Source organism: Haliotis rubra, unplaced genomic scaffold, assembly GCF_003918875.1.
Source record: "Haliotis rubra isolate DU_JTF1 unplaced genomic scaffold, ASM391887v1 Scf22, whole genome shotgun sequence".
Taxonomy (NCBI): domain Eukaryota; kingdom Metazoa; phylum Mollusca; class Gastropoda; order Lepetellida; family Haliotidae; genus Haliotis; species Haliotis rubra.
In genome coordinates this window covers 1,874,558-1,900,541 of record NW_025766225.1, presented here as the reverse complement: position 1 = coordinate 1,900,541, position 25,984 = coordinate 1,874,558, and the positions used below count along the sequence as shown (strand labels likewise).

At 39.8% G+C, this 25,984-nt stretch overlaps 1 protein-coding gene across 1 annotated transcript; it reads right to left on the bottom strand.

Moving 5' to 3' along the window:
* Positions 1-7,464: 7,464 nt before the first annotated feature.
* Positions 7,465-14,986, bottom strand: LOC124277301 (profilin-A-like). Its single transcript, XM_046712953.1, has 4 exons — positions 14,785-14,986; positions 11,829-11,994; positions 10,151-10,274; positions 7,465-8,411 (listed from the first exon to the last, which is right to left on the bottom strand). The coding sequence occupies exons 1-3, from the start codon at positions 14,917-14,919 to the stop codon at positions 10,174-10,176; spliced, it is 402 nt and encodes a 133-aa protein (XP_046568909.1). The 5' UTR covers positions 14,920-14,986; the 3' UTR covers positions 7,465-8,411; positions 10,151-10,173.
* Between the last annotated feature and the right edge of the window lie 10,998 nt (positions 14,987-25,984).

Genomic DNA, 25,984 nt, shown 5'->3' with positions numbered 1-25,984 from the left:
AGTTTTAAAAATAAATATAGTTCAGGGCAATCTCAACTCTATGAATTATCCTGATAATAGAAATATAAACTACGGACATAAATTATTGGTATTCTCTGTGTGAAAAAACCATTAAGATGGGGTTCATTATTACTTATTTGATTTTTATCAGGTGAGGTAGAAACAGGATCACTGAATGAAGATGCTGGTAGTGTTTCAGAGTCATGTATGTTACTGGGCACAAGGCAAAAGGATGTACATGTACGTGTATTTCATAAGGATATTGATAGAGCCATGTGCTAACTCTCATTTACAGGAATGAAAGGTTCATTACACCAAGTTTTCTAGGCTGTTTGTGTCCGTTTCAAGGAATGTTGTCAATTAAAAATTCTTCTTAAAGCATGGATAATCAAATGTAAACAAAACGAATAATACTGCAAGCATTAATACCATTGCAAAAAATATTGCTGGCATGGCACAACAAAACTGCTGAAAGCAGTGAATTTGAAAAACAATTAGCACTGGATAATACATATACCGAGGTCCACCGTGCATAAGTGATAAGTACATGAGTATTACCTATGATCTATATGTTATATCACATTGGGGACTGTTCCAGCAATAGTGCCATCAAGAGAGGACAATACGAGGCATATTGTCATACAAAGGAAATGTTGAGTTTCAACAAAATAATCATGGATTTCTACTAAAACCATGTTTTTATTGGTTTTAGGTTGCAACTAAGGTAATCATTTGGTAAAATTTTTCCCGCTAAAGTAACGTAACCAACAGTACAAAAATGAAACAGTGAAAGTTTGAGCTGTTAATTCGTTGTAAGAAAAGCACTTTCTATGATGGAACTGTTACAATATATCTCATGTTAAACTGCTGTGCAAAAGAAATTTTTCAACCAAGTACGAAGGTGGCTAAAAATGAAACTAACAAGAAAAGGTTATTCAATGGTGGTGTATTTGTTACAAGTATCATGTCTGTGTCTGGGACCATGTTTTCAGCATTTCCATGGCTGATTTCAATCTTGAAACATTTTGATTATATTGTCAATTTTGTAATTTCCAATTGTTTGGTGTATTCTTTCTTTCTTTCTACCCAGACGGCATAGTGGCACTGTAATGTCCTATCACAATTTCACAAGGAACAGCTGGGCTTCTTCTTCATACAACCATCTCAATCCCAGGCCATTGAACAATCAAACTGTCTTGAGTGAGTGAGTAAGGTTTGACCCTGTTTTTAGCAATATCAGAAATATCACAGAGAGGGGACACCAGACAAGGGTTTTACATTGGGATTCAAACCCAGACCTTGGGCATGACGGGCAATTGCTTTAACCACTAGGCTACCCCATCACCTCCCTAATTAAGTAAATACATAGAACACAACAAATGAATATAGGAATAAAAACAGTTTAAAACTGATAAATGTAAATATTGGATGAAGTTCACAATGAAACCAGTACAATGGTATAAAAAGAGTTGAAAACAAAACAACAATTCAGGTTCGATTCATCCATCATCACTATTTCAATTCGATATTTGGATACCTATTTAAATTATTCCCACACAGCCAGAATGTAAATTTGACTCCAACTCGAGCAGTTTCAAGCGCTGAAATGAGGCAAAACGTGATTGGTTGTTTATTATCCAATGAGAATTGTTGTTGGTAGATATCGTCAAGTTGAAGATGGACTTCATGCTCAAAAAGAAGACTCTGAGAGTTAAATAAAATCTGATGTTTTACCTGTATGAAGAATCAAATCGAAAATGATCGAATCAAGGGTCCAATATCGAAAATCGAATCGAATCGAGGTCTGGGTGAATCGTTGCAGCCCTAACAGGAATACTGACATACAGTTTACATAATATAGCTATACTAATGTTGACAATAAGAAATTGGGACTTATTTGACAGTTTTCATGAAGCATTTAAGATATACACAGAGGTTATATTCAGCATTCCACCATAAAGACACTCTAATGACCTCCCTGCTTCATGGCAACAACACACCAACCTTCAGGATAATGAAAACTGGATGCCTATTGAAACACTCAGACTTACATTTGACTGGGCTGGTTTGACTGTAATCTAGGCTGGTTTGACTTAATGGCAACAAATGATTACACTTGCAAACTTAAGCACTGAGATGACTGCGAGTTGGAGCATTGTTGCCCTTGAAGGTATACTTTTAAAATCTTAAAACCAGTAGATTAAAGCATTTTGGTATTTTTGGCACTTTAAAGTTTGTACAATCTCACCCAAATCCAATCTTTGTTCTTACTACCTCCAAACAAAGTTCCCGATGGAATCAAAATGAATTTTTGACCGATGAATGAAATTACTAACAGGAAATCAACATTAGCCAATCAGAAGACAGCTTTGATCTTTATGACATACTGGAGGCTTCTTTTCCAGACTAATCTTCTTAAATATTTTGGCAAATTTCTCAATTTAAAATTTGGTAACTGAATAAATGAATATTCTTGAAAATCCAATTGATGACAGGGATTGTATGCCGGACTTCCTGCAGGACATCTCTTTAGTTTAAATGTTCATCCAAATGAAGTGAATGACAGACAATGATTTTCACTGGGACAAAGCATGTTAACTCTTTCAAGGGTGTATGATTGGAAAATACATCCCGACTGTTGCTTTACTCATCTGGTAAACTATGCTGTGATTGGTCAAATGAAAGGTCATTTTAACATGACCTTTGGGACGCCCTTGGAGTTTTGTTTTAAGGCAGCAAGAACTAACATGCACCTTATTGAGATTGAAGTTTGTGGAGTTGGAACTCTTAAACATGTTTTAATCCTCTCTCAAAGGCATGGCCACTAGTAAAATTGTACTATGTTCCCTGTTGTTCCTTGTTTCATGGTACAAATTATACCACACAACTGAATCCTATCACATGCTCATTAAAACTAGGAATTCATGATTTCATCTTCAAAGATAAATTTGGCAACCACATATATAAATTCTACGGCCATCTCTATGCAATCATAAAATGCTGACACACAGGTATGGTAGAACTTTGTCCGACCAATCAAATTAGAATCAGTCTTTTTACCTTTTCCTTTTAAGGTCAGAAGTTACCTCCATAGGATGTTGTGTCCGTGAACTTTCTAAACTCACAAGGGACGATGACATAAGAAACATTTGAGTGCTGTGTGATCTTTTTTTGACGAATCAAGGTTGTCCAAAAAATGGAGCTGAAATGTCTGAGTGAACAAATGAGATTTTACTCAGGTTTCAGCAAAATTCTTTCAAAGTCTCAGAAGGGAATACAAGAAATACGGTAGGCTTTACACATTGTGCACATCTGGGGAATCAAACCCATGGCTTAGGTATAATGGGTAAACACTTTAACCACAGCCCAAAATTGTGTTACAAAGTTGACATCTGAACACACACACATCCTTCATCAACACCAGTTGAGGTTCACCTGACCTGATCCGCTATGGAATAAAAGGTCTGATTATAACATATTACATCTGGACATCTTAAGCTCAAATATGATTGGACGAAACATTAAATCATTAAATTTTCTTGTTCTACTACCTACCTAGAGGAATGTATTGGTCGGACATTCACAAAAATACACAACAAAAAGCAAAACTAAAGTTAAGAAATAAACAAACAGTTTAGAATACCAACCGTGGAACAATTGGGATATTTTTAGGACCATGAAGTCCACTTGACAGAAAGTGTTTCATCAATGGGAAAAATGTCACACTGGAATACACTCATCTCGACCCAAAATATTTGGAAAAAACACACCTTCCAAAGAACTTGTTTAGGATGTGTTGATCTATAAAAGGGACATAACTCTGTATCTATAACTTTATTAAGAAACTTGCTAATCCTAAAAGTTCACCTCATTCAGTAAAACAAGATTCTGAAACATGTTTTATGACACTTGTCTATTCACACGATAAAAAGATCATCTGCTTGATTGGCACTTTAGAAGTTGATGGATAATAGAAAAGTATAATACTTTATGGATAACAACTTATTTTTTTTGTTTGATGCGACGTTTTGGTATAGCTTCTTATACCGTTGTCAAGCAATACTCTTGCTTGACAACGGTATAAGAAGCTATACCGAAACGTCGCATCATAAGAAAAAAAGAAGTTGTTATCCATAAAGTATTATACTTTTCTATGATAAAAAGATCACTGTGAAATGAGCCATCAAAATTCTCTAGCCCACTAGCCCCAGACAACTACGTTGCGTTGAAGACATGCACACATCCAATAATTACATTCCTTATGGACTAGAAACATTTGCATGATATAATTTCCAACCACTTTGAGTGACATTTTAGAATTGGGAAGTACAATATACATAAACTTCATGGATAACAACCATAAGAAGTTGTTATCCATAAAGTTGGTCTACATTGTAATTTTCAGTGATGAGAATGAAGTTGTGAGAAAAGTAGCCGAAGCTCCTGATATTTAGGCATTTTAGACCTTTAGAACTGGCTCAGAAATGACAATATCATGAACACAGCAACAATTAAAACTTTAAATCTGCTGAAGCACATTCATACAGTTGTCAACAGATTTAGACGATTCACAAAATTGACCCTTGGCCTTGTGAAATTCCCGGAATTCCGCGGATCCGTGGAAAATTCTCATCCCTGAATTTTGAACCTTTTCTTCAGTTTTCTAACAGGCAGAACATGTAAGCATGGCAACTACGTTTTTCTGGCGTAAGTATGACTAGCTACACACTGAGGACTCGGGAAACAAGGTCAAACCAGGCTCTTGGAGTAGTCTCCCCAAAAAACATTGAATGAAAAAACGAACTTTCTAAACCTGTGAAATGTCTGAGCATGGAAACCATCAACTCAGGAATGTAGTCTATAAGTCAATGAAGATATGATACAAGAGATAGTATTTAAAGAACCATCATATAATGGCTAAAACTCACTCACTCACCATGGGTCACACTGGTACACCAAAGGTCACATCAGTACACCATGGGTCACACCAGTACACCACAGGTCACATCAGTACACCATGGGTCACACCAGTACACCACAGGTCACATCAATACACCATGGGTCACACCAGTACACCATGGATCACACCAGTACACCACAGGTCACATCAGTACACCATGGGTCACATCAGTACACCATGGGTCACATCAGTACACCATGGGTCACACTAGTACACCAAAGGTCACATCAGTACACCATGGGTCACACCAGTACACCATGGTCACATCAATACACCATGGGTCACATCAGTACACCATGGGTCACATCAGTACACCATGGGTCACACCAGTACACCAAAGGTCACATCAGTACACCATGGGTCACACCAGTACACCATGGTCACATCAGTACACCATGGGTCACACCAGTACACCATGGTCACATCAGTACACCATGGGTCACACCAGTACACCATGGGTCACACCAGTACACCACAGGTCACATCAGTAAACCATGGGTCACATACACCACAGGTCGGTACACCACAGGTCACACCAGTAGACCATGGGTCACACCGGTACACCACAGGTCACATCAGTACACCATGTCACATACACCACAGGTCACACCCGGTACAGTGTGGGTCACACAGTAGACCATGGGTCACATCAGTACCCCATGGGTCAAACCGGTACACCACAGGTCACATCAGTACATGGGTCACACACACCACAGGTCACATCAGTACACCATGAATCATATCAGTGCACATGGGTCACACAATGGGTCACATCAGTACCCCATTGGTCACATCGATACAGTGTGGGTCCCACAATGGGTCACATCAGTACCCGATGGGTCACGATAGCCAATGGTCACATCAGCACATCATGGGTCACAAATTTGAGTACTGGCCTACAGTCCTGGCAAGTTGGGCACCACAACCATCATGTACAAAAAATGTCTGTTGATGAAGGATCTTAGTTTTGGGTTGTCACAGTATTTGAGTATCACAATAGCACGCCAAGACCAAAAGGACCATTTAAGTTTTCACTGTCAATACTAGTGCTGTGACGAGGACACTTGTCTTGTAACCCTGCATCTGCAGAAGTAAAGCTTCAGGTAACATGGTTCAGAACCATTATACATCCAGTCAGCTAGGCCCTCTCTACTAAACTGAGGTATGAAGTACCATGATAATAGTCCCTTAATGGCTAGTAGCAGTTGACAGGTGTAATTCAGAACCAGGACAAGTTTGAACTGAGTAAGACTGACAGGGAATGTGAACGCACCAAACACTTTCCCCCTTTGGACTAGCAAAACCAGATTTCAACTCATCCTCTGGACTAGATTAGAGAATAAAAAAAAAATAATTCTAAGGCTGTGTTTGTTATTAAACAAGTACAGTGAAACTGACTGAACTGAAAACATATCTTGTTAGAATTAGATTATGATATGGTTCAGGCTCATGACGGCAACGTTGATTGTCATATTTAATATGAAGCAGAGATAACATAACTACATCAGTTCAAACATCAGTATCTTACTTCAAATTGCAACAATGTAGCCATTTTGCAAAGAGGATTACTCTAAACCGATAGAGAAATGAAACCAAAAGATCACATTACCCTGACAAAATCACAAACCCTGATGGCGATCACAAGGACGATTTCCATGGCTGACCAACAAGAAACAGGGAACATATACCTTTACTTTGCTACAAAGCAGTATACACTGACACAAACTGGAGGAAGGGACATTTTCAAGGACTGATGGAACATTGACTGCCATTAGCAGCGTATGAAATAAGGCCTGACCGCCAGAGACTGGCTAGATTTCTGATGGACGGTCTAAATTTACAGCTCGCCAGCCCGACGGTCTTGTGCAAATTTGAGATGTTCCATACATTTGAGCAAATTCACCACATCTTGGTGTCTGGTCTGGTTAAATCCATTTTGGGCTGGTAACATTTTGAAGTTACCAGCCCTGTTGTCTGGCTGGGTTTTTGGCTTATTTCATACATTGCCATTAGTCCAGCTGTTTCACAGATTTCAATTATTTTTGGACGAATTGTTTTCAGAAATCAGTAATTAATATTCACGTCACCTGGCATTCATTCAGTACATATCACAACCAAGAATAAAAAAAGACATTACTTAACAAGTTTTCATTTAGTTTTGACACCAGGGAATTAAATTAAGCATGTTTATCCAGGCTAGGAAATATAAAGCAGCTTATGTATGTGTTTAGTATGGCTCCCGTCAGTCAAGACTTAGGGGCTGTGAAGTGAACCCCTATAACTTTAAAGTCTGGTTTTGAACACTGCTTATGTTAATTCAGTGTGAGCTCGGTTAAATGCCACTTCGAACAGTATTACAGTTATTGTCCTCAACGCTGATACATTAAGGGACTGTTCATAATTTATGGTGTGTGTGTGTGTGTGTGTGTGTGTGTGTGGTTATGATGATTTTAAGGGGGGTCACCCATTTTGTTCTGGGGAGGTAGGGGGTCATCAATTTTGTACATATGATTCGGGGGGTGGAGGGAAGAGAAGCAATTTTGTACATAAAAATTATGCTTTAGAAATATGGAACTGAGTTTTTTGGTGTGTGTTTTGTGTTTCATTCACATTGTACATGCTTCTCCATAAAATCATCATCATGCTTCTCCATACAAATCATCATCACCGCCCCTGCCATAAATTATGAACGGTCCCTAACCTTTCGTCCGTATTGATAGAATATACATGATGTATCACAGTGTGTCAAACTACCTCAATGCAAGCATGCTAAAACATATTACCTCTACACCTACATGAGCAAATACTACAGTAGGCTGTAAGTTGCCACACCTCCCCTTGGTAGTACCCATCCCATTAATACCTACAAGAATTGTCTCCCTTGAATGGAAAATTAACAAGCTCCTCACAGAGCATTGTTGATATTGGGAGGCTAACATAGGTGTCATGTGCTGGGACTGAGCTTGGAATATTCACATTTGCTCCATAAATATAATGGATCAAGTGAACCAGCCAAGCTGAGTACCCCAAAATGTATAATACAAATTACAGACTTCAGCGTCAACACTGCCGTGAATGACTGAAACCTAAGAATCAAGAATCGGGCCACTACAAATCAGTGGCTTTTTAACCGAGGAATAAAGACATAAAGTAACTAATAACAAGCATGTCAATTTCATAAACAGTTGGAAGAATTGCCTTAACAAATACTGACAAGCATTGAAAATCTTTTAAATTTCAAATTTAAAAAATGTACATAAAATATGTCATGCAATTGAATATCTGTGTTGGATCGGATGTACCTCAACACCTTTCCTCAGTCCAACCATGTTAAATAGTTGACTACAATGCATAGTAGCTGCATTAAGATCAGCCAGACAGGCTGGCTGGCCATGCCAACACACAAACCCACATCCATTCGCATAGGGCCAGGCAGCTTCTCAGGTAGGGTCTGTGGGGAAAAGGAAATAATCTTAAACCAATGATATCCGAAGTTTTGCTACTTCTAGATCAAATCTAATACTAAAACACTCATGCAGATAGTGTATTTTGACAAAGCAAGTACTTTCTGGTTGTTTGTTTGTTTGTTTGTTTGCTTGCTTGTGTTTGTTGTTTACTGCTGTATTCAACAATTTTCAAGCAACAACACGGTGGCCTTAAGCATGAAGTGTATTGACAGGACAATATGGTGAACAACATGATAAGCGCAAATTGAACCTGTGTACAATCAACGTATTAGCCTCTCCTGACAGGGATAAGTTGCTGGTGACCTATATTCTTACCCAGAGCTCCCATAGGGAGACCAGCTTGTGGTTGCTGGGGACCTATATTCTTACCCAGAGCTCCCATAGGGAGACCAGCTTGTGGTTGCTGGGGACCTACCCGGTATATTCTTACCCAGAGCTCCCATAGGGAGACCAGCTTGTGGTTGCTGGGGACCTATATTCTTACCCAGAGCTCCCATGGGGAGACCAGCTTGTGGTTTCTGGGGACCTACCCGGTATATTCTTACCCAGAGCTCCCATAGGGAGACCAGCTTGTGGTTGCTGGGGACCTACCCAGTATATTCTTACCCAGAGCTCCCATGGGGAGGCCAGCTTGTGGTTGCTGGGGACCTACCCAGTATATTCTTACCCAGAGCTCCCATGGGGAGACCAGGATAGCTTGTTGGGGACAGGGCTCCAGATAAGGGCTGTATCGGCGTATGTACGGATAGAAAATATGCATGATACGGTAGGAAATAATTTAGAAAACGTAGCAGATACGCACCACAGGAATGGTGTATGGTCTTAGAATCATTTACAGACGTATTTATCTGAAAAAGTATTGTTTTATTGTTTATTGACCTGTTTACACAAGAGTAGCAATGTTGTGGTGCATATATGAAACGAAACACAGGATTACTTATACTCCAAAAAATTCCATTCAGTACTCTAAATGTACATTTAGGGTTTTCCAGTACTCCTGATGTTGAAAAATTATCTGGAGCCCTGTGGGGACCTATATTCTTACCCAGAACCCCCATGGGGAGAACAGTATGGGTTGCTGGGGACCAAATTCCCCACAGCTCTGCACGTAGTGGATGCACTGGACAGTATTACAGTATATCAATATACTGCAATACACTTTTGAAAAGATACGTATTGCAACATTTTTTCTTAGAACCAGTAAAAAACACATGAAGTCATGTGATTATCTCAATCGATTTAGTTAGAAATGACTATATTACACAACTGATGTTACCTTTTGTAATTAATCGACTAAATGGCATACCTAACATACAGTCAATTGTATGAAAAAAGGAAAATAGACAATCCAACCTAATTTTGAGATGACCAATTATCAGAACCAACACATTTATTTTTAGGGCCTTAGCATGTAGAAAATGGGATCTGCATGTACAAACATTCACTCAATGTCAAATACACTTTTACTAATTTCTTAGCTCCCAATAATTCGCAATATGTATCACAATATGGATACCTGAAACGCAATATATTACAATGCAATTTGTCAAAACACAGCCCTAAATTAGTGATTATACTTCCTTATTTAGTACACATAACTTTCTCTTATCACAATTATTATCATTTCAGCAACATGACAAAGTTGTACTGTACTGCCAACTTGGTGTATGTTTTTTCCGTAAAATCTGCTAACACAAATCTTTAAAATGCAGAGTAGTCCTACCTTGTCAAGCATCAGCCATTGGCTTAGTAACCACAATCTTTGAGTGCGTCACAGATACTTGTCACAGCTAGACAGTTGTTTGAAGGTTGGACAGATTCATCGTCATAGAGTCCAATAACATACGCTGAAAACATAAACAGGCAAGCAGGAATTACTGAATGTAATTATACCATCTGGGGATTGCAAAACCTACTTGTCCTGTTGAACTGATGACCTTTTTATTTTGTTTGTTTGAACGCTTTACTCAGCAATATTCCAGCTATATGCTGTTGAAAATAATTGGGTCTGGACTAGACAATCCAGTGATTAACAGTATGAGCATTGATCTAAACAACTTGTGTCAGCATGTGCAGAGCAAGAGTGATGCAGAAAGGTTGAACTGATGACCTTTTTATTTTGTTTGTTTGAACGCTTTACTCAGCAATATTCCAGCTATATGCTGTTGAAAATAATTGGGTCTGGACTAGACAATCCAGTGATTAACAGTATGAGCATTGATCTAAACAACTTGTGTCAGCATGTGCAGAGCAAGAGTGACGCAGAAAGGTTTCATGCCGCTTTTAGCAATATTCCAGCAATATCAGAGCAGGGGACACCAGAAATGGGCTTTAACCATTGTACCCATGTAGGGAATTGAACCTGGATCTTAGGAGTGAATAGTATACGCTTTAACCACAAAGCAAGGCAAGAAAGAAGGGAACAAACATTAGTCGTACCAGGTGAGTACATATTTCATTTGCATAAATTCATCTCTAACTGTATCCTGGTTATTGATTGTGACATGACTGACAATATACAAGACACGTGCCCCTTACAAGCATTAACCAGAGCTCATGTATGTGTGATGCCCACATGCGATCAATGAATAGAAATCTGTAAATAAATGCGTGTGCATTTATATCTGTACCTCTGCATGCTGCACAGGTGTAATCATGTGACCACCATTTCTCATACATGAAGCAGAGGCCCAGATAAGCTGCACATTTGGGTAAAATATGCATAGAAAATCTCCAATTACGCATTGAAATATAATTATGCATTTAAAAAATAACAAAAAGTTTAAAACAAACCGGAATATATTTATAAAACACATGGATTAAAATGTTAGATAGTTGTACAGTATAGGATAGGATGAGGATGAGTGATTTTTTTATGAAATCATTTCCATTATATTTAAGTTGGTTTTGATTAAGTATGACATAAGGCAGAACATACCTTCTTAGTAAACTTACTCAATGACATAATACTTAGGTAAGTAAATTGACTGAAAAACGCACATATTTGAAAGCAGTGGGTAACGGAAAATGAAATACCCACTCAACATTCATAATGCCCACTCCAAAAAAATACAGTGGGTACAGTACCCACATGAGCTAAAACTTATCTGGAGCTCTGATGAAGTATATCTAAACAAAGATTTGATATCATTGAGTGAGTGAGTGAGTTTAGTTTTACGCCGCTTTTAGCAATATTCCAGCAATATCACGGCAGGGGACATCTGAAATGGGTTTCACACATTGTACCCATGTGGGGAATTGAACCCGGGTCTTCGGCATGACGAGCGCATGCTTTAACCACTAGGCTACCCCATACCATGATATCATTGAGACTGGAGCAATAGCAGTATCAGAACAATTTGGCACAATCTGCCGACATCGTCAACTCATATGGGCCTCACTCTGTTTGCTCTTGCTGACAGTCATCCCCCCAGCTCCACTCTTGGCTATAAGGAGGTTGGCATCAGAACGAATTGTGATGTACGACTTGTCTTTGATCTTCAGCTTGCCCGCTCCAGGACCTCCAGACATGATGGTGGACACAGTCATAAAAAAATCTTTTGGAATCTGAAACATGAACCAAGTGTTTAGAATGGTTTCATAAATAGGCCTTTATTGACAGATTTACAAATATTCTGTATCATCTTTTGTTGGTTTCCTGTTTAACTTAGCTCAGCTTAATGATGGAGGTCTGTAAATATTTAGTGATTGATATCATGAGCATCGATTTACGTAAGTAGGATCTTTTGCCACGGATACACCAAGTCAAACGTTTCATAACTTGATCCTTTAAGTAGGCTGTTATGATAAGCACAGTTTGCTCAAGACAAATTCCAACATGAGTCAATAAATAATGCAAATAGCAAGTTATTCGACCTGCGGGGTTCTGATGTTCTACTGCAGGAAGTATTCTGTTTACAAAATCTACCTTGGGGTAGATTTATGCAATACCTCATGCAACAAAGGCCTCACCATCCTCATTAGTGTTGGGAATTGGTTGAAATCTCACAATTGATGATTGGTTCATTACAAATGAGCGATCATCGAAAAAAATTGCTTACCTTCTTTTTTTTACAGATTTTCCTCAGTCTAAGTAAACTTAGGCTCAGTTTTATTTGTTACACTGCTATACTGAGTCTAACAAAACTAAGCCCGTGTGTCTTTGTGGAAGGTCGCGTCAGGAAACCTTTGGGCTGACATATGACCGCCCAATCAAACGCGAGGCGACAGAACGGATTTAACCAATCAGACAACGGCTACTATACAGGGTTCGACGGGACTTACAAAATAGATTTACTCTTCCCCGATCGCCAACACTGATCTCGCGAACAAATCAAAACCTGCATAAAACACAGATCTATGACCTGCAGAATATATGCTTTTGGGTTTCTGTTGACATGGTTATCATTAGCTAATATTTCCGTATGCTGACATCCTTGAATACTGACAAAACGCTACTTTCAGCGACTGTTCACTCCACGGTTGTGGCGTGCTCCATGTGCCTCACACTCGAAGCGATCGTCACGGAAAATAGCATTCGAATCGTTCGGGTACAAAAAAACTATTTCGAGGTAAAAGTTCAAAAGGTATGTGCGAATGTCAACTTAAGTTTTTCGATTTGGTAAGCTGTGTTCTGATTGGTCAATTGAAATGGTTACCTGACGCGACGTTCCACAAGGTTTTGTTAGACTCTTTTTCAGTAAGGACGAGCCAACGCTTTAACCACTAGGCTACCCCCGCCACCTCTATTAATTGGAACACTACTAATCCTCATAACACAATACTTACCGTGATATCCAACTCCATTCTAAAATTATGTACAGAACTTTCAGTTTGCTTGTTTTGAGGATTTTTTTGGCTGTCATCATTAGGGTAACTTTGTAAATAGACCAAATCACTAAATCTTTATCACAGAAAGATTTCTTTGCAATTTTTCAATTTGCCAGCCAAACACAGATACATTGAACACACCACACATTATCACTGTTTTAGAAATTGATAAATCTTATGTAATTATGTGACACGATTATATATCATACAACACCATATACAAAAAACGATGAAATACACAATGACTCAACCCCCCAAAAAGTACTAGAATCTGTACTTTACTGAGAAAGTGTAATCCCAAATATAACATATGCTACAAAAAACAAGATGTTGTTCATGTATAACAATGAAAGCTAAGCTGTGATTTCATAACTACTACAGCATACACAGTCGCTGTGGAAGCAGCGGTGGCTGAGTGGGTTAGACAGCTGACTTTGTGTGCTGGTGATTAGGTGCCTGACTCTGAGAGTGTGGGTTCGAATCCTGGACGGGACTCAACCCAACAAAAGTAATAGATTATGTTCTTTACTGAGAAGGTGTAATCCCAAATATAACGTGTTACATTCTCTATGGCATGCTCAGCTAATAGATAATCGTCTATATGGTAATATTATTATCTACTGAAAATCATGGTAAGAGCAATGTTTTGCTGCTCAGACTCAGTTTTAAGAACAGAATAAGTCCATCAGTGGACTTAATAATGTGTGTCTGCAAAAGAAGAGCACAGCTCAGACCAGAGATATATGGTCTCTGCTCAGACATGGAAGATAAGATCATCATGACAATACCTACAATGAATTCATGATTATAAACCCTGGCTCTTTTTCAGAACTACTCTTTCCTATCTAGTCACAAACATTTCTCAACAATAGCTCTGTCAACAGGATTAAACCTGTTTATCAGAGCATAAACAAACATGACACATCATAAATGGAAAGGACAGATGCATTGCATTAAACTGGACACCATAAAATTATTGTTATGTGTGTGGCAATATTTCAATGCTGAAATTTACTTCTTACCATTATTTCTTACAAAGATTGACAAATTAAACATACATTTAGCCCTTGTTTACTCACACCAGACACGGGAACACAGATATGACTCAGAGTTTCTTATGGGCTACGAAGGCGAACCCGACGGGATCGGACAGTGACATAGTGACAGCGACTACTGACCGAAAGTGGTGATGACAATAAGTGTCACAACTGTAACAGGGCCCAGTCCGGGTTTGTGTTTCATGTGCTGGCACCCGCGACAATGACACAACGAACAATAAAGCCACCATTACGCGATCTCGTTTGACAGGCAATCTAAAAGCCTAAGCTGTCGCCTGCGATAGAATAATCAAGTTCATATTTGGAATTCCAAATAGTCAAACTTAAAATTGCACCACAAATAATGCACATTGTCCCCCATAATGATCCACTTGTGATTATCATGATATATTTCATTCAGTGAAAATAAGGAATACACATTTAGAAACTTGAACAGAAGTGAACACTGGCAGTGGCGCCATATTCTTACCTCTCTGGCGACTTCGTCTGTCGCTCCCCATACGGAACCATCTAATCCGAACACCCCTGCGTGATGAGATGCTTGCTGCTTGGCTGCTCCTGTTGTCAGGCAAGAAGTTGCCCAATTCTCCCACGACGATGACATTTGTTTATGTGATTCTCTTGACAATCAAATTCAAGTGCCGGAAATCTCCACCGCCTCTCAATCTCGCCGGTGCCTCGTTTACATAATCCCTATGAAATATGATCCGTCAACACCGCGACAAAGTTGGAAAGGAAATGTCCAGATGATGTTTGTTAACTAGGGGCCTGAAGATTTCTTTACTGGTAGTCATTGTATAAACAGCCTATCAGTTGTATAAACTTTGTCATCGATAAACATTATTAAGTACTAATCTTTGTGGATACATTTCAAGTTGCCATTTTCTGGCATTACACCGAATATCGACTGCTGACACGTGCTCAGTGAACGAAAATATGTTGGATTTTGGTCTATCTGTGGCACAATAGCTCACAGGCATTCAACGGGTCCTTTAATTTTATCTTGAGCACCTGGGGCGTGAAACTCGAGTACTCGGGGTGGGAAGTTCGAGACTTGACACATACTCATGATAAAGCAAGTTCATTGATATATAAGCATTTCAACACGTAACTCGCTCTGAATAACACCATATGTGCTGTATAAACTATTCAATTAAATGTTTTTTAACTCTCCGAGCTGAGTGTTACATTTTGTTATTGTTGTTTTCCAAGACAATCTGACCTTCATATCCGTCAGTCGTGACTCGTTCGAGGAAAGTTCCGTCATTTTTCTCCATGGGCCCCGCAGCAGTTCGTGTAACTTTCCTTAAAGTGAGTGAGTTTAGTTTTACGCCGCACTCAGCAATATCCCAGCTCTACGGCGGCAGTCTGTAAATAATTGAGTCTGGACCAGACAATCCCGTGATCAACAGCATGAGCATCGAGTTTAGTTTTACGTCGCACTGAGCAATATCCCAGCTCTGCGACGGCAGTCTGTAAATAATTGAGTATGTACCAGACAATCCAGTGATCAACAGCAAGAGTATTGATCTACGCAATTTCGGATACAATGACATGTATCAACCAAGTCAGCGAGCCTGACCACCCGATCCCGTTATTCGCCTCTTACGACAAGCATGGGTTACTGAAGATCAATTCTAACCCAGATCTTCACAAAGGAATCAAAAGTTTCAAAGTATGAGTTGAGTTGAGTTGGGCTTTACGTCACATCGGCATTATTCCAGCCATATAGTGACGAGAACAAGTCTGTATTCATGGATATATCAAGTACAAAGTCCAAAACAGTTTTAGTTTATAAATGTAAATGAGTTTTAGTTTCAAAACACAGTCATATATTCATCACATTCTTATTCAAAAGCAGAAGATGTCATATTTGTTAATTAAACATAGTTAAAGCAAGCTTCCCTCGTTGTTCACATTATATAGTTACAATTGATGATACACTTGCACTCAACTTCCCTCAAGGTAGTTTTCAACAAAGAGATGCCCGTCCTCACACGTTTTCAGGAAAACAGATGTAAACCAGATTTCACATCGCATCATAATGTGCATGACTGACAACTTGCAGGTATAACCAAAAGATGAAGTTTATTTCTTCCTACTTGGGTGTCCCACCTTTTTTACATGAGGTCCCGAGTATAACTTTGATAGTGGGTTTGAAATCACTGTATGGGATCTGCAGTGGAGATAAGGGCTTGTCAAGAGCTGCTTTCGCTTCAGCATCGGCCTTTGTGTTACCTGCTATGCCGACGTGACCCCAGCAACCAGCAGAGGACGATGTCACATTGGCCAGTAGCAAGGTCGTTGTCAAGTTCTGAGATGTCCAGGATGATAGGATGACATTTTGAAGTGCTTGAAGGCAAGATAATGAATCTGTAAAAACGATGAAGTTTTTGGAATGGTTCTGCTGTTTAATATAAGTCAAAGCTGTGAAGATAGCTTTGGCCTCAGCAGTGATAATGGAACTGTTGTCGGGAATTCTGGAGGAGACAGAATTGGATCCAATGACTGTAGCACTGGCAACTCGGTCATCATTCTTGGATTGAAAATGGATCAATGGGTGTTATACTTGGAACGTAACTGGTTGTATTCCTGTTGGAACACCAAAGGGTTTGTTTCGAACTTTTTTGAGTTTAGTGAGGGTAAGGTCGACCTGTGGTTTCACCATCTGCCACGGTGGCGAAGATAGTCGGTAAGGTGCTATGATATTGAGATCAATTTTAGCTGCAGATATGTGTGGTTGAATTCTGATTCCAAGTGGTGGAACCAGGCTTGGCAGATTAGGAAACAGGTTTTCATAGAGGGGATTTAAAACACAATTGTATGCTGGATTGGACTCATTTGAACGTAATTTAGTGATATACTGTAGTGAAAGTTTAATCCGGCGTTGTTCAAGGGAAGTTTCAATCGCCTCCGTACATAGACTGTCTATTGGGGAGGTCATAATAGCTCCCAGACAGAGCCTCAGGCCATGGTGGTGGATAGAATCTATTTTTTCTAAATTGCTTTTGCAGGCTCCACCATAAACAATGGAGCCGTAATCTAGTTTAGAGCGAAGCAAAGATCTGTACAAGTGAAGGAGGGTAGTCTGATCCCCTCCCCGTTCTGTATTTGAAACGACATTTTAGTAAGTCCAGAGTCTTCAAGCACTTTGTTTTCAGAGCCTTCAAGCACATTGTTATTAAATATTTATGTGTGGTAAGAATGTCAAGTGACGGTCGAATATGAGTCCCAGGAATTTTACTTCTTCTACTACCTTGATGGAAGTACCATCTTAAGATATATCTGGATCCTTGTGTGGTTTGTATTTACGACCAAAGTGAATAAAATTTGTTTTGGATTTTGAAAACTTCAAGCCAATCTCATTGGCCCACTTTTGGATTTTGTTAAGGCAGAGTTGTAGCTGCCTTTCTATTGTGTGCATGTTCTTACCACGGCATGAAATATTGAAATCATCCACTAAAAGGGACCCATCAACACAACTGTTCAATACGTTAGTGAGGCTGTTAATTTTGATGCTGAAAAGGGTGACAGATAGGATGCTGCCTTGAGGGACGCCCTCATCTTGATGGAAATAATCCGACAATGTGGAACCCACCCGTACTTGAAATTGTCTGTTGTTTAAAAACTGAGATATGAACTGAGATAATGTACCCCTCAATCCAAATTCATGTAAATCTTTAAAGATGTTTCCACGTTTTATCATATGCTTTTTCTAAGTCGAAAAAGATAGATACAGTATGTTGTTTGTTGACAATGGAATTTTTGATAAATGATTCCAGACGCACCAAATGATCAATGGTACTTCGGTGCTTTCGGAAACCACATTGGAGGTCACTAAGGAGGTTATTGGTCTCCAAGTACCAGATTAATCGATTGTTGACCATGCGCTCCATGGTTTTACAAACACAGCTAGTTAGTGATATAGGACGGTAGTTTGAGGGATCAGTATGATCCCGGCCAGGCTTTGGTATAGGGATGATAATGGCATTGTGCCACGAAGGAGGAAAGTTTCCGGTTGTCCAAATATCATCACATATATTGAGTAGTGTTTCCAAACTTGAATCAGGGAGGTGTTTCAGAAGCTGATAATGAATATCATCAGCTCCTGCCGCAGTGTCGTGAGCCTGCCCCAGGGCAGTACGTAATTCATAGAGAGAAAACGTTTCATTGTAATCCTCTCCATTATTAGAGTTAAAATTGGCTGATTTCTTTTCTTGTTGGGTTTGGTATTTCTGGAACTGAGAGTTATAATTTGACGAGGAGGAGTGGTTTGCCAAAGTTTCGCCAAGTTTGTTTGCAATTTCAAATTTATTTGTTAAAAGAGAGTCACCATCTTTGAGATGGCGAACACCAGATTTTGATCCTTTGCCCCTAATCTTTTGAATCATGTTCCACACCTTGGACATGGGTGTGCGGGAGTTGATTTTGGACACATATTTCCTCCATGATCGACGTTAAGTTTGTTTAAAGGTACGTCTTGCCCTGGTATTCGTCATTTTAACGGCATTCAGGTTATGTACAGTAGGATGTTGTCGGAAGTACTTTTCCGCCTTCTTTCATTTTCCTAGCTTGTTTACAGTTTGTATCAAACCATGGTTTGCGTATGTTCGGGTTTGCAGAGGACTAAGGAATGGTTTCGTCTCCAATATTATTTAAGATATCAGAAAATAGTTCCATGGAATCAGGAACATTCCTGAAATTGTCTGGTATAAGTTTCTCAGAGCAGAGAGTTTGGAATAATGGCCAATTGACCTTAGTAAAATTCCACCTGGTTGAAGGTGGTTCATCTGCGGGATTGACCAGAGTAAGAATAGTTGGGAAGTGGTCACTTCCACAAAGGTCATCGTGGAACGACCATTCAAACTCGTTTAAAAGGTTAGAATCTGTAAGTGATAGATCAAGAGCAGAGTATGTTCCAGTGGCAGGAAGGAGATAAATGTTTGATCCATCGTTGAAGATGCATAGATCATTATTGGAGAGAAACTCTTCAAGGACCTTTCCCTTGTTGTTTGTATCGAAACTCCCCCATGGGGGTTATGGCCGTTCAGGTCGCCCATGATTATGCAGGGTTTCGGGAGTTGATCATACAAGTTCTGAAGATCTGATAGGCGGACAGGTTGAGGGTGGAGGAAGATAGAGTGAACATAGTGTAAACCCTATGATCTAGTTAAAACATACATAATAATGTAACAGATGAATTCTGACGCAGTGATCAGTAAAATGAAACTATTATTTAACCCAACGAAATATATCCTAGCATTGTGTAATTTTAATTACAGGTTCTGCTTTATAAATGTAAACTACATGTATTTATAATCAACACTAAGGTTATACGGACCCACATGAGCGTGGTAAGCGGAAGTTGTACGCGCATGGAATGAGGTGAAATAAGCAAGCCATTTAAATTCACACACATTTTTACCGAAGCTACTGTAAACTAGCAGTCCATGGAAAACGAGACGGTAATCAGTTCGTGATTGTTGATAATATGATGTGAAATTGGCTATCGCTGTTGGAGCGAAAAACGTACCCTCACGAACGAGGTAAGCGGAAGTTGTACGCACGTAATATACATCTATTTTGTTATTATTGTGTGTGGAATGTCTGTGTATTTTCATGAATAAGATGTCTAAGATATTCTTGATGTAAATTTACTTTCTTAATATTACTACGCCGAGAATGTTTTGCGTGGGGAAGAGAAACGCAAAATTCGCAAAATATAAACTGACGCAGAATACTTCCGGTTTACAGTATTGTTTTCACAGTAAACTTCAGATGACAAATGCTTAAAGGTTTGGCAAATTATCCTGAACCTCCGGATATAAGATCTAAGTTCATGTTTTAAGTCACCACGTCCAGTAAGGCATTCTCCCCGAAGTTTGACATGCAGGATAGTTTTGTAGGTCTACAAATGCGAAATACAGAAAGGTTTGATGGAACTGAACGTTTCTGAGATAGTAACAAATATTCAAATCCTCTGCGGTTTTTCAGAATCCGCATGATATTCATTCAGTTTGACTAAGGTACTTTCTGTGAATATAAAGACAGACGTTCCGTGTGACTCATTGATAGGACGGAGCACATGTTTGGACCCAGCAATGCTTCTCTCTTTGGAGGGATGTTTTATAGGGCGGGTGAGTGCGTTACTCATGATAATGTCAGAATTGTACAATCGACTCTGCTTTTAGCAGAAATTTTTTCCGGACGTGGAAAGGGCTTTGCCGTTTCTGAAACGTTTTCAGAACAGAAACGTTGGTGTCTGATCGCCAAAACGCGCTTTACTTCGCGGAAGAATCGTAAGTTAAACACAATCAATTTGTTTGCGCGCTGTTCCCATACGTTGAATGACTTGAGTGTTGCATGTTGAAGACTCGATTTGTTTACAAACATCGTACAGCTGTAATACTGCTGAAACAAATATATACTCATGATATAGTGACAACTGTACAATGGGATCATGATTTCTTCAAGATGTGGTCAGGGTTTTGTCGCTTCTATCTTATTAATAGGCAAGTTGCTTTTAGCAATATTCCAGCTATTTCACGGCGGGGGACAACAGAAACCACACATTAATTGTAACTATGTGACCATGTGGGGAATCGAACCCGGGTATTCGGCGTGACGAGCTAGACTGCCCCATCGTTTTGGTTATTATTGGTTTGTATTACAAGGGTGTATGCACATCAAATGAAACACCGAAAACGACAAGGTTTGTTAAGTTAACGCTCTTCACGTACCGCACGTGCATTTGTTTCACTGTTCCAACTACTGCGCTTACCCCCTTGTAATACAAACCAGTAATAGCGATTTGAATCTTTATGATCGTTTGTTAAAATAAAATTTTGAGATTTAAATGTTTAATACTTGAGTGTTGCATGTTGAAGACTCGATTTGTTTACAAACATCGTACAGCTGTAATACTGCTGAAACAAATATATACTCATGATATAGTGACAACTGTACAATGGGATCATGATTTCTTCAAGATGTGGTCAGGGTTTTGTCGCTTCTATCTTATTAATAGGCAAGTTGCTTTTAGCAATATTCCAGCTATTTCACGGCGGGGGACAACAGAAACCACACATTAATTGTAACTATGTGACCATGTGGGGAATCGAACCCGGGTCTTCGGCGTGACGAGCTAGACTGCCCCATCGTTTCATATGGTTATTATTGGTTTGTATTACAAGGGTGTATGCACATCAAATGAAACACCGAAAACGACAAGGTTTGTTAAGTTAACGCTCTTCACGTACCGCACGTGCATTTGTTTCCCTGTTCCAACTACTGCGCTTACCCCCTTGTAATACAAACCAGTAATAGCGATTTGAATCTTTGATCGTTTGTTAAACAATTTTTATCCTAATTTGAATAAAATTTTGAGATTTAAATGTTTAATTGGCAAGGTTAATTTATGAGGATTCGCAATCTTAATTTCACTTTATTTGATTTACTTTTTTGTTTAAAGTGAAATTCATCGGTACGTTTTCACTGCAAACAGACTATAGGCATATTTTATACTGATAATTATGGTCGGGCCAGTGTAAGTCCGATGCTGAGATGATAATAACTACTTATGATGTTTCGATGACTGGCCGATGCTGATAGTTATTTCAGACGTCAGGCAGATGTTGATCAGATGAGCAAAACGTCATCGGCCTGACGATGTTCGCCGACGCTGGGCCGATGATGTAGCCGACGATGGAGCGATTTGACCCCATGATGGTGTGCACCCTGCGTGACTACCTCTGTTCAACCAAAAGGCAATGGTATGGTGCTGACAAACCTACAAACAAAACCAAGGCAAAACGGGATTCGAACCCAGCACCAGAAATATTCATGTACCCACGGGACGCAACTCGCCACAGAAAACGTGGCCAGGGGCGTAGTTACCATTATAGAAAAAAGCCCGGGCTTACACAAGATTGTTGCTAAAAAGGATGGACAAGCCCTCAATAGTATCTAAATATATAGCTTTACAGCCTATCGGGCTTACACGAAAAAAAATGGCTTGCTACGCGCCTGATGGCGCATTAGACGACTGGCTTATCTGCCCTCGTTTCGGAAATGAAATGTAGCAGAATATCAAAGGAGTTTCGAAAATCTAAGAAACATTGTTCAAAAACAGTTTTAGGAAAATTTGGTATCAACCGTATTTCAAATCTTATGGTTCCAATAAAACCAAACAATGGAGATCTGATTTCACACTACAACAGAAGTTTGGCCAAAACTTGATAAAAGTGAAACTAAACCTTTTCAAATGTCATTGGTGAAACCAAATGTGTCCAGGAAGAAATGATATGTCACACAATCTGTCAGTTCCTATAGCTCCAAGAGAGGGAAAGCCCAAAGTGATGTTGGTCTTAACACTGCCATTTAGATGAAACCCATGAATAATGTATGGTGCCAGGTGTAGCAGTTCATAGCCCCAGGTGCTCAAACCCAGGATGCCATATAGCAGGTATAGGACCAGGCCAAAGTATACCCCTCCAGTCAAGACTAAAAAATCATGTTGACAATTCTCTCAATATGAGTGTGGACTCGGGCAATGGTCTTGGTGTCATTTAAAGGAATTTGTAATGCATTGCATTTACATTACTGCATACAGTATTTGTTGAGTGCCTCTCTGCAATATGATATTTTAGACTGTAACTGCCATGCTGATATATCAAGTTTAGGTTTTATTTGCTTTATTTAGCAATCGCACACACAACAACATCACAACAGGGTAGTACAACATGAACAGATTGGGCTACTCATCAATCTAATTAGAGCTGGTGCTCAAACCCAGGATCGCCATGTAGCGATATAGCAGAGTGCAGGTTAAACAACAAAGAAACAATCCCAGGATCACAACTTTCAGTATGACTAATGCGCAACTTTGCATGCATATTTCCAGCACCTTAGAAGGCCATTACTGACACACTTAGGTTCCATATGCTAATTTCATTGGCTGTGACCTTGACTGTCAATTTCATCAGGTCATGTGCCAAAACTGCATCACTATACAGTTTAATTCTTAAAATGACACATTCACTTCAATTCAGAGAAAGGTTTTAAAACCTGCATATGAACATTCAAACCAGTATCACCTGCTCTTTTATATTGATAGAATGAAAAGTAAGATATTGGTCATGATCTGTGAAAGTGACACTGAAATGAAATTAGTTTTGAGTGAGTGGGTGTGAGTGAGTTTAGTTTTACCCAGCTTTTAGCAATATTTCAGCAATATCACAGCGGGGGAACATCAGAAATGGGCTTCACATATTGTACCCATGTGGGGAATCAAACCCAGGTCTTCAGCAAGACAAGTGAACTCTTTAACCGCTGGGCTACCCCACCCACCCAAATTAGTTTGAAAAAGGATCCCGAGCTAACTGGAAGTGATCCGACTATAAGATTGTTCTGGCGATATGAAGTTGAGGTAAAAGTCAAGACAACAGCATCAATTCAGTACAATGTTTTAATTTGCACATTAAAACTGAAAAAAATCTCAGATGAACCCCAAAAGCATATTTTATGAAGTGGATCAATCAATTTCATAAAATCATGATGATGTACATACAAAATCTCTCATGTGGAACATAGGAATGACAACAGTAAAATATGTTCATGGACATTTCAAGTTACTATCACACTATGATCAGTTTGGCACCATGGTAACGGTTCAACAGAGCACTGATGATTTATTGATTACTCTCACTAATCAGCTCAGAGCCCCAATGAAAATTTACAATAGTTAAAATGTTTTCAGGACTGATATTTCCATTATATGTCTGTCAACGAGCTGAGTTATCTACCCTTGAGTCAAGATGACTACATTTTGCAGTTTCTCAAATCATCAAAATCAGTAAATAATATGTTCTTAATGTTTAGTGATCTAGTATTTAAGCCAAAAGGAGGCATACCATTTAAAACCGTTACTAATAATTCATTTGGATATGGGCAGAACCATGCCCTCTGACTCAAGTGAGTGAGTTCTCTGCTTTACAGCAATATTCCAGATTTGTTTGAGTGGCAATTCTACAAGTTGGTGGTATAGAGATGACAAAACGTTAATAATAATAAAGAAGTTGATCATCCATAAAGTTTTGTCATCTCAATATTCCAGCAACATCACAGCAGGGGATATTTACACCCTGAACCCATGTGACACAAACCAGACATACGGTGTGACGAGACAACACTTTAACCACTCGACTACCCCAGGTCCCTCAGGTTTGTCCATGTTTCAGAAGTCCTTGTTTCACACAGTTAAAATCAGATTGGCTCACCCAGAAATCATATCATATTTGAAAAAAACATGTTGGGATGTCTACACCTAGGTGACACCCACGAGTATGAGGATGTTGCTGACATTCCCAGGAACATTCTGAGTTCGAACAAACAATCATAGGTTTCTCGCAGGCTAAAGGGATGAAACTCTTCAACAACATCCTTATGATGAAAAATGACATTTTCTGATTTTTAAGATGAATCCTAAGTTATTTCTTTTGTCCACGGAAGAAGAGTCTACAGAGTTTAAAAAACAATATGGATTGGTATATGATAACATGTGACATGATTTTATTACTTGATTTGATTTTAACTATTTGGCACAATAAGCATTCTGCTGACATGTTCAAGTTGCATGTTGCAACCACTTTGGTTCATGGGTACCATCTCTGCCCATGTGTTGATGTGAGATTCAAACCCATGTGTAGGGGACACAACTCTAGGACATCTGACAGGGACAGCATAGGCAGGGACAGCATAGGCAGGGACGGCAACCCTGTCATGTACCCACGGGATAAGAGATGACATCCCTATGTACCCACAGGACAACAGATGGCATCCCACTCACACAGGACATGGCCCGATGTACCCACAGGACAAGAGAAGAGATGACATCCCTGATGTACCATGGGACAAGCATGGGTACAGACAGATGGCATCCTGATGTACCCTCATGTACCCATGGGACAACAGATGGCATCCCGATGTACCCACAGGACAAGAGATGGCATCCCGATGTACCAACGGGACAAGAGATGGCATCCCGATGTACCCACAGGACAAGAGATGGCATTCTGATGTACCCACGGGACAAGAGATGGCATCCCGATGTACCCACGGGACAAGCATGGGTACAGACAGCATCCCTCATGTAACCTTGGGACAAGAGTTGGGACAAGAGATGGCATCCCGATGTACCCATGGGACAAGAGATGGCACCCCTGATGTACCCACGGGACAAGAGATGGCATCCCGATGTACCCACAGGACAACAGATGGCATCGCGATGTACCCACAGGACAAGAGATGGCATCCCGATGCACCCACGGGACGAGAGATGGCATCCCGATGTACCCACAGGACAAGAGATGGCATCCCGATGCACCCACAGGACAAGAGATGGCATCCCGATGCACCCACAGGACAGAGATGGGATGTACCCACAGGACAAGAGATGGCATCCGATGTACCCACAGGACAAGAGATGGCATCCCGATGTACCCACAGGACAGAGACATCCCGAGAGATGGCATCCGGACAAGAGATGCACCCACAGGACAAGAGATGGCATCGATGTACCCACAGGACAAGAATGGCATCCTGATGTACCCGCGGGACATGAGATGGCATCCCGATGTAACCATGGGAGAGATGGCATCCCGATGTACCCA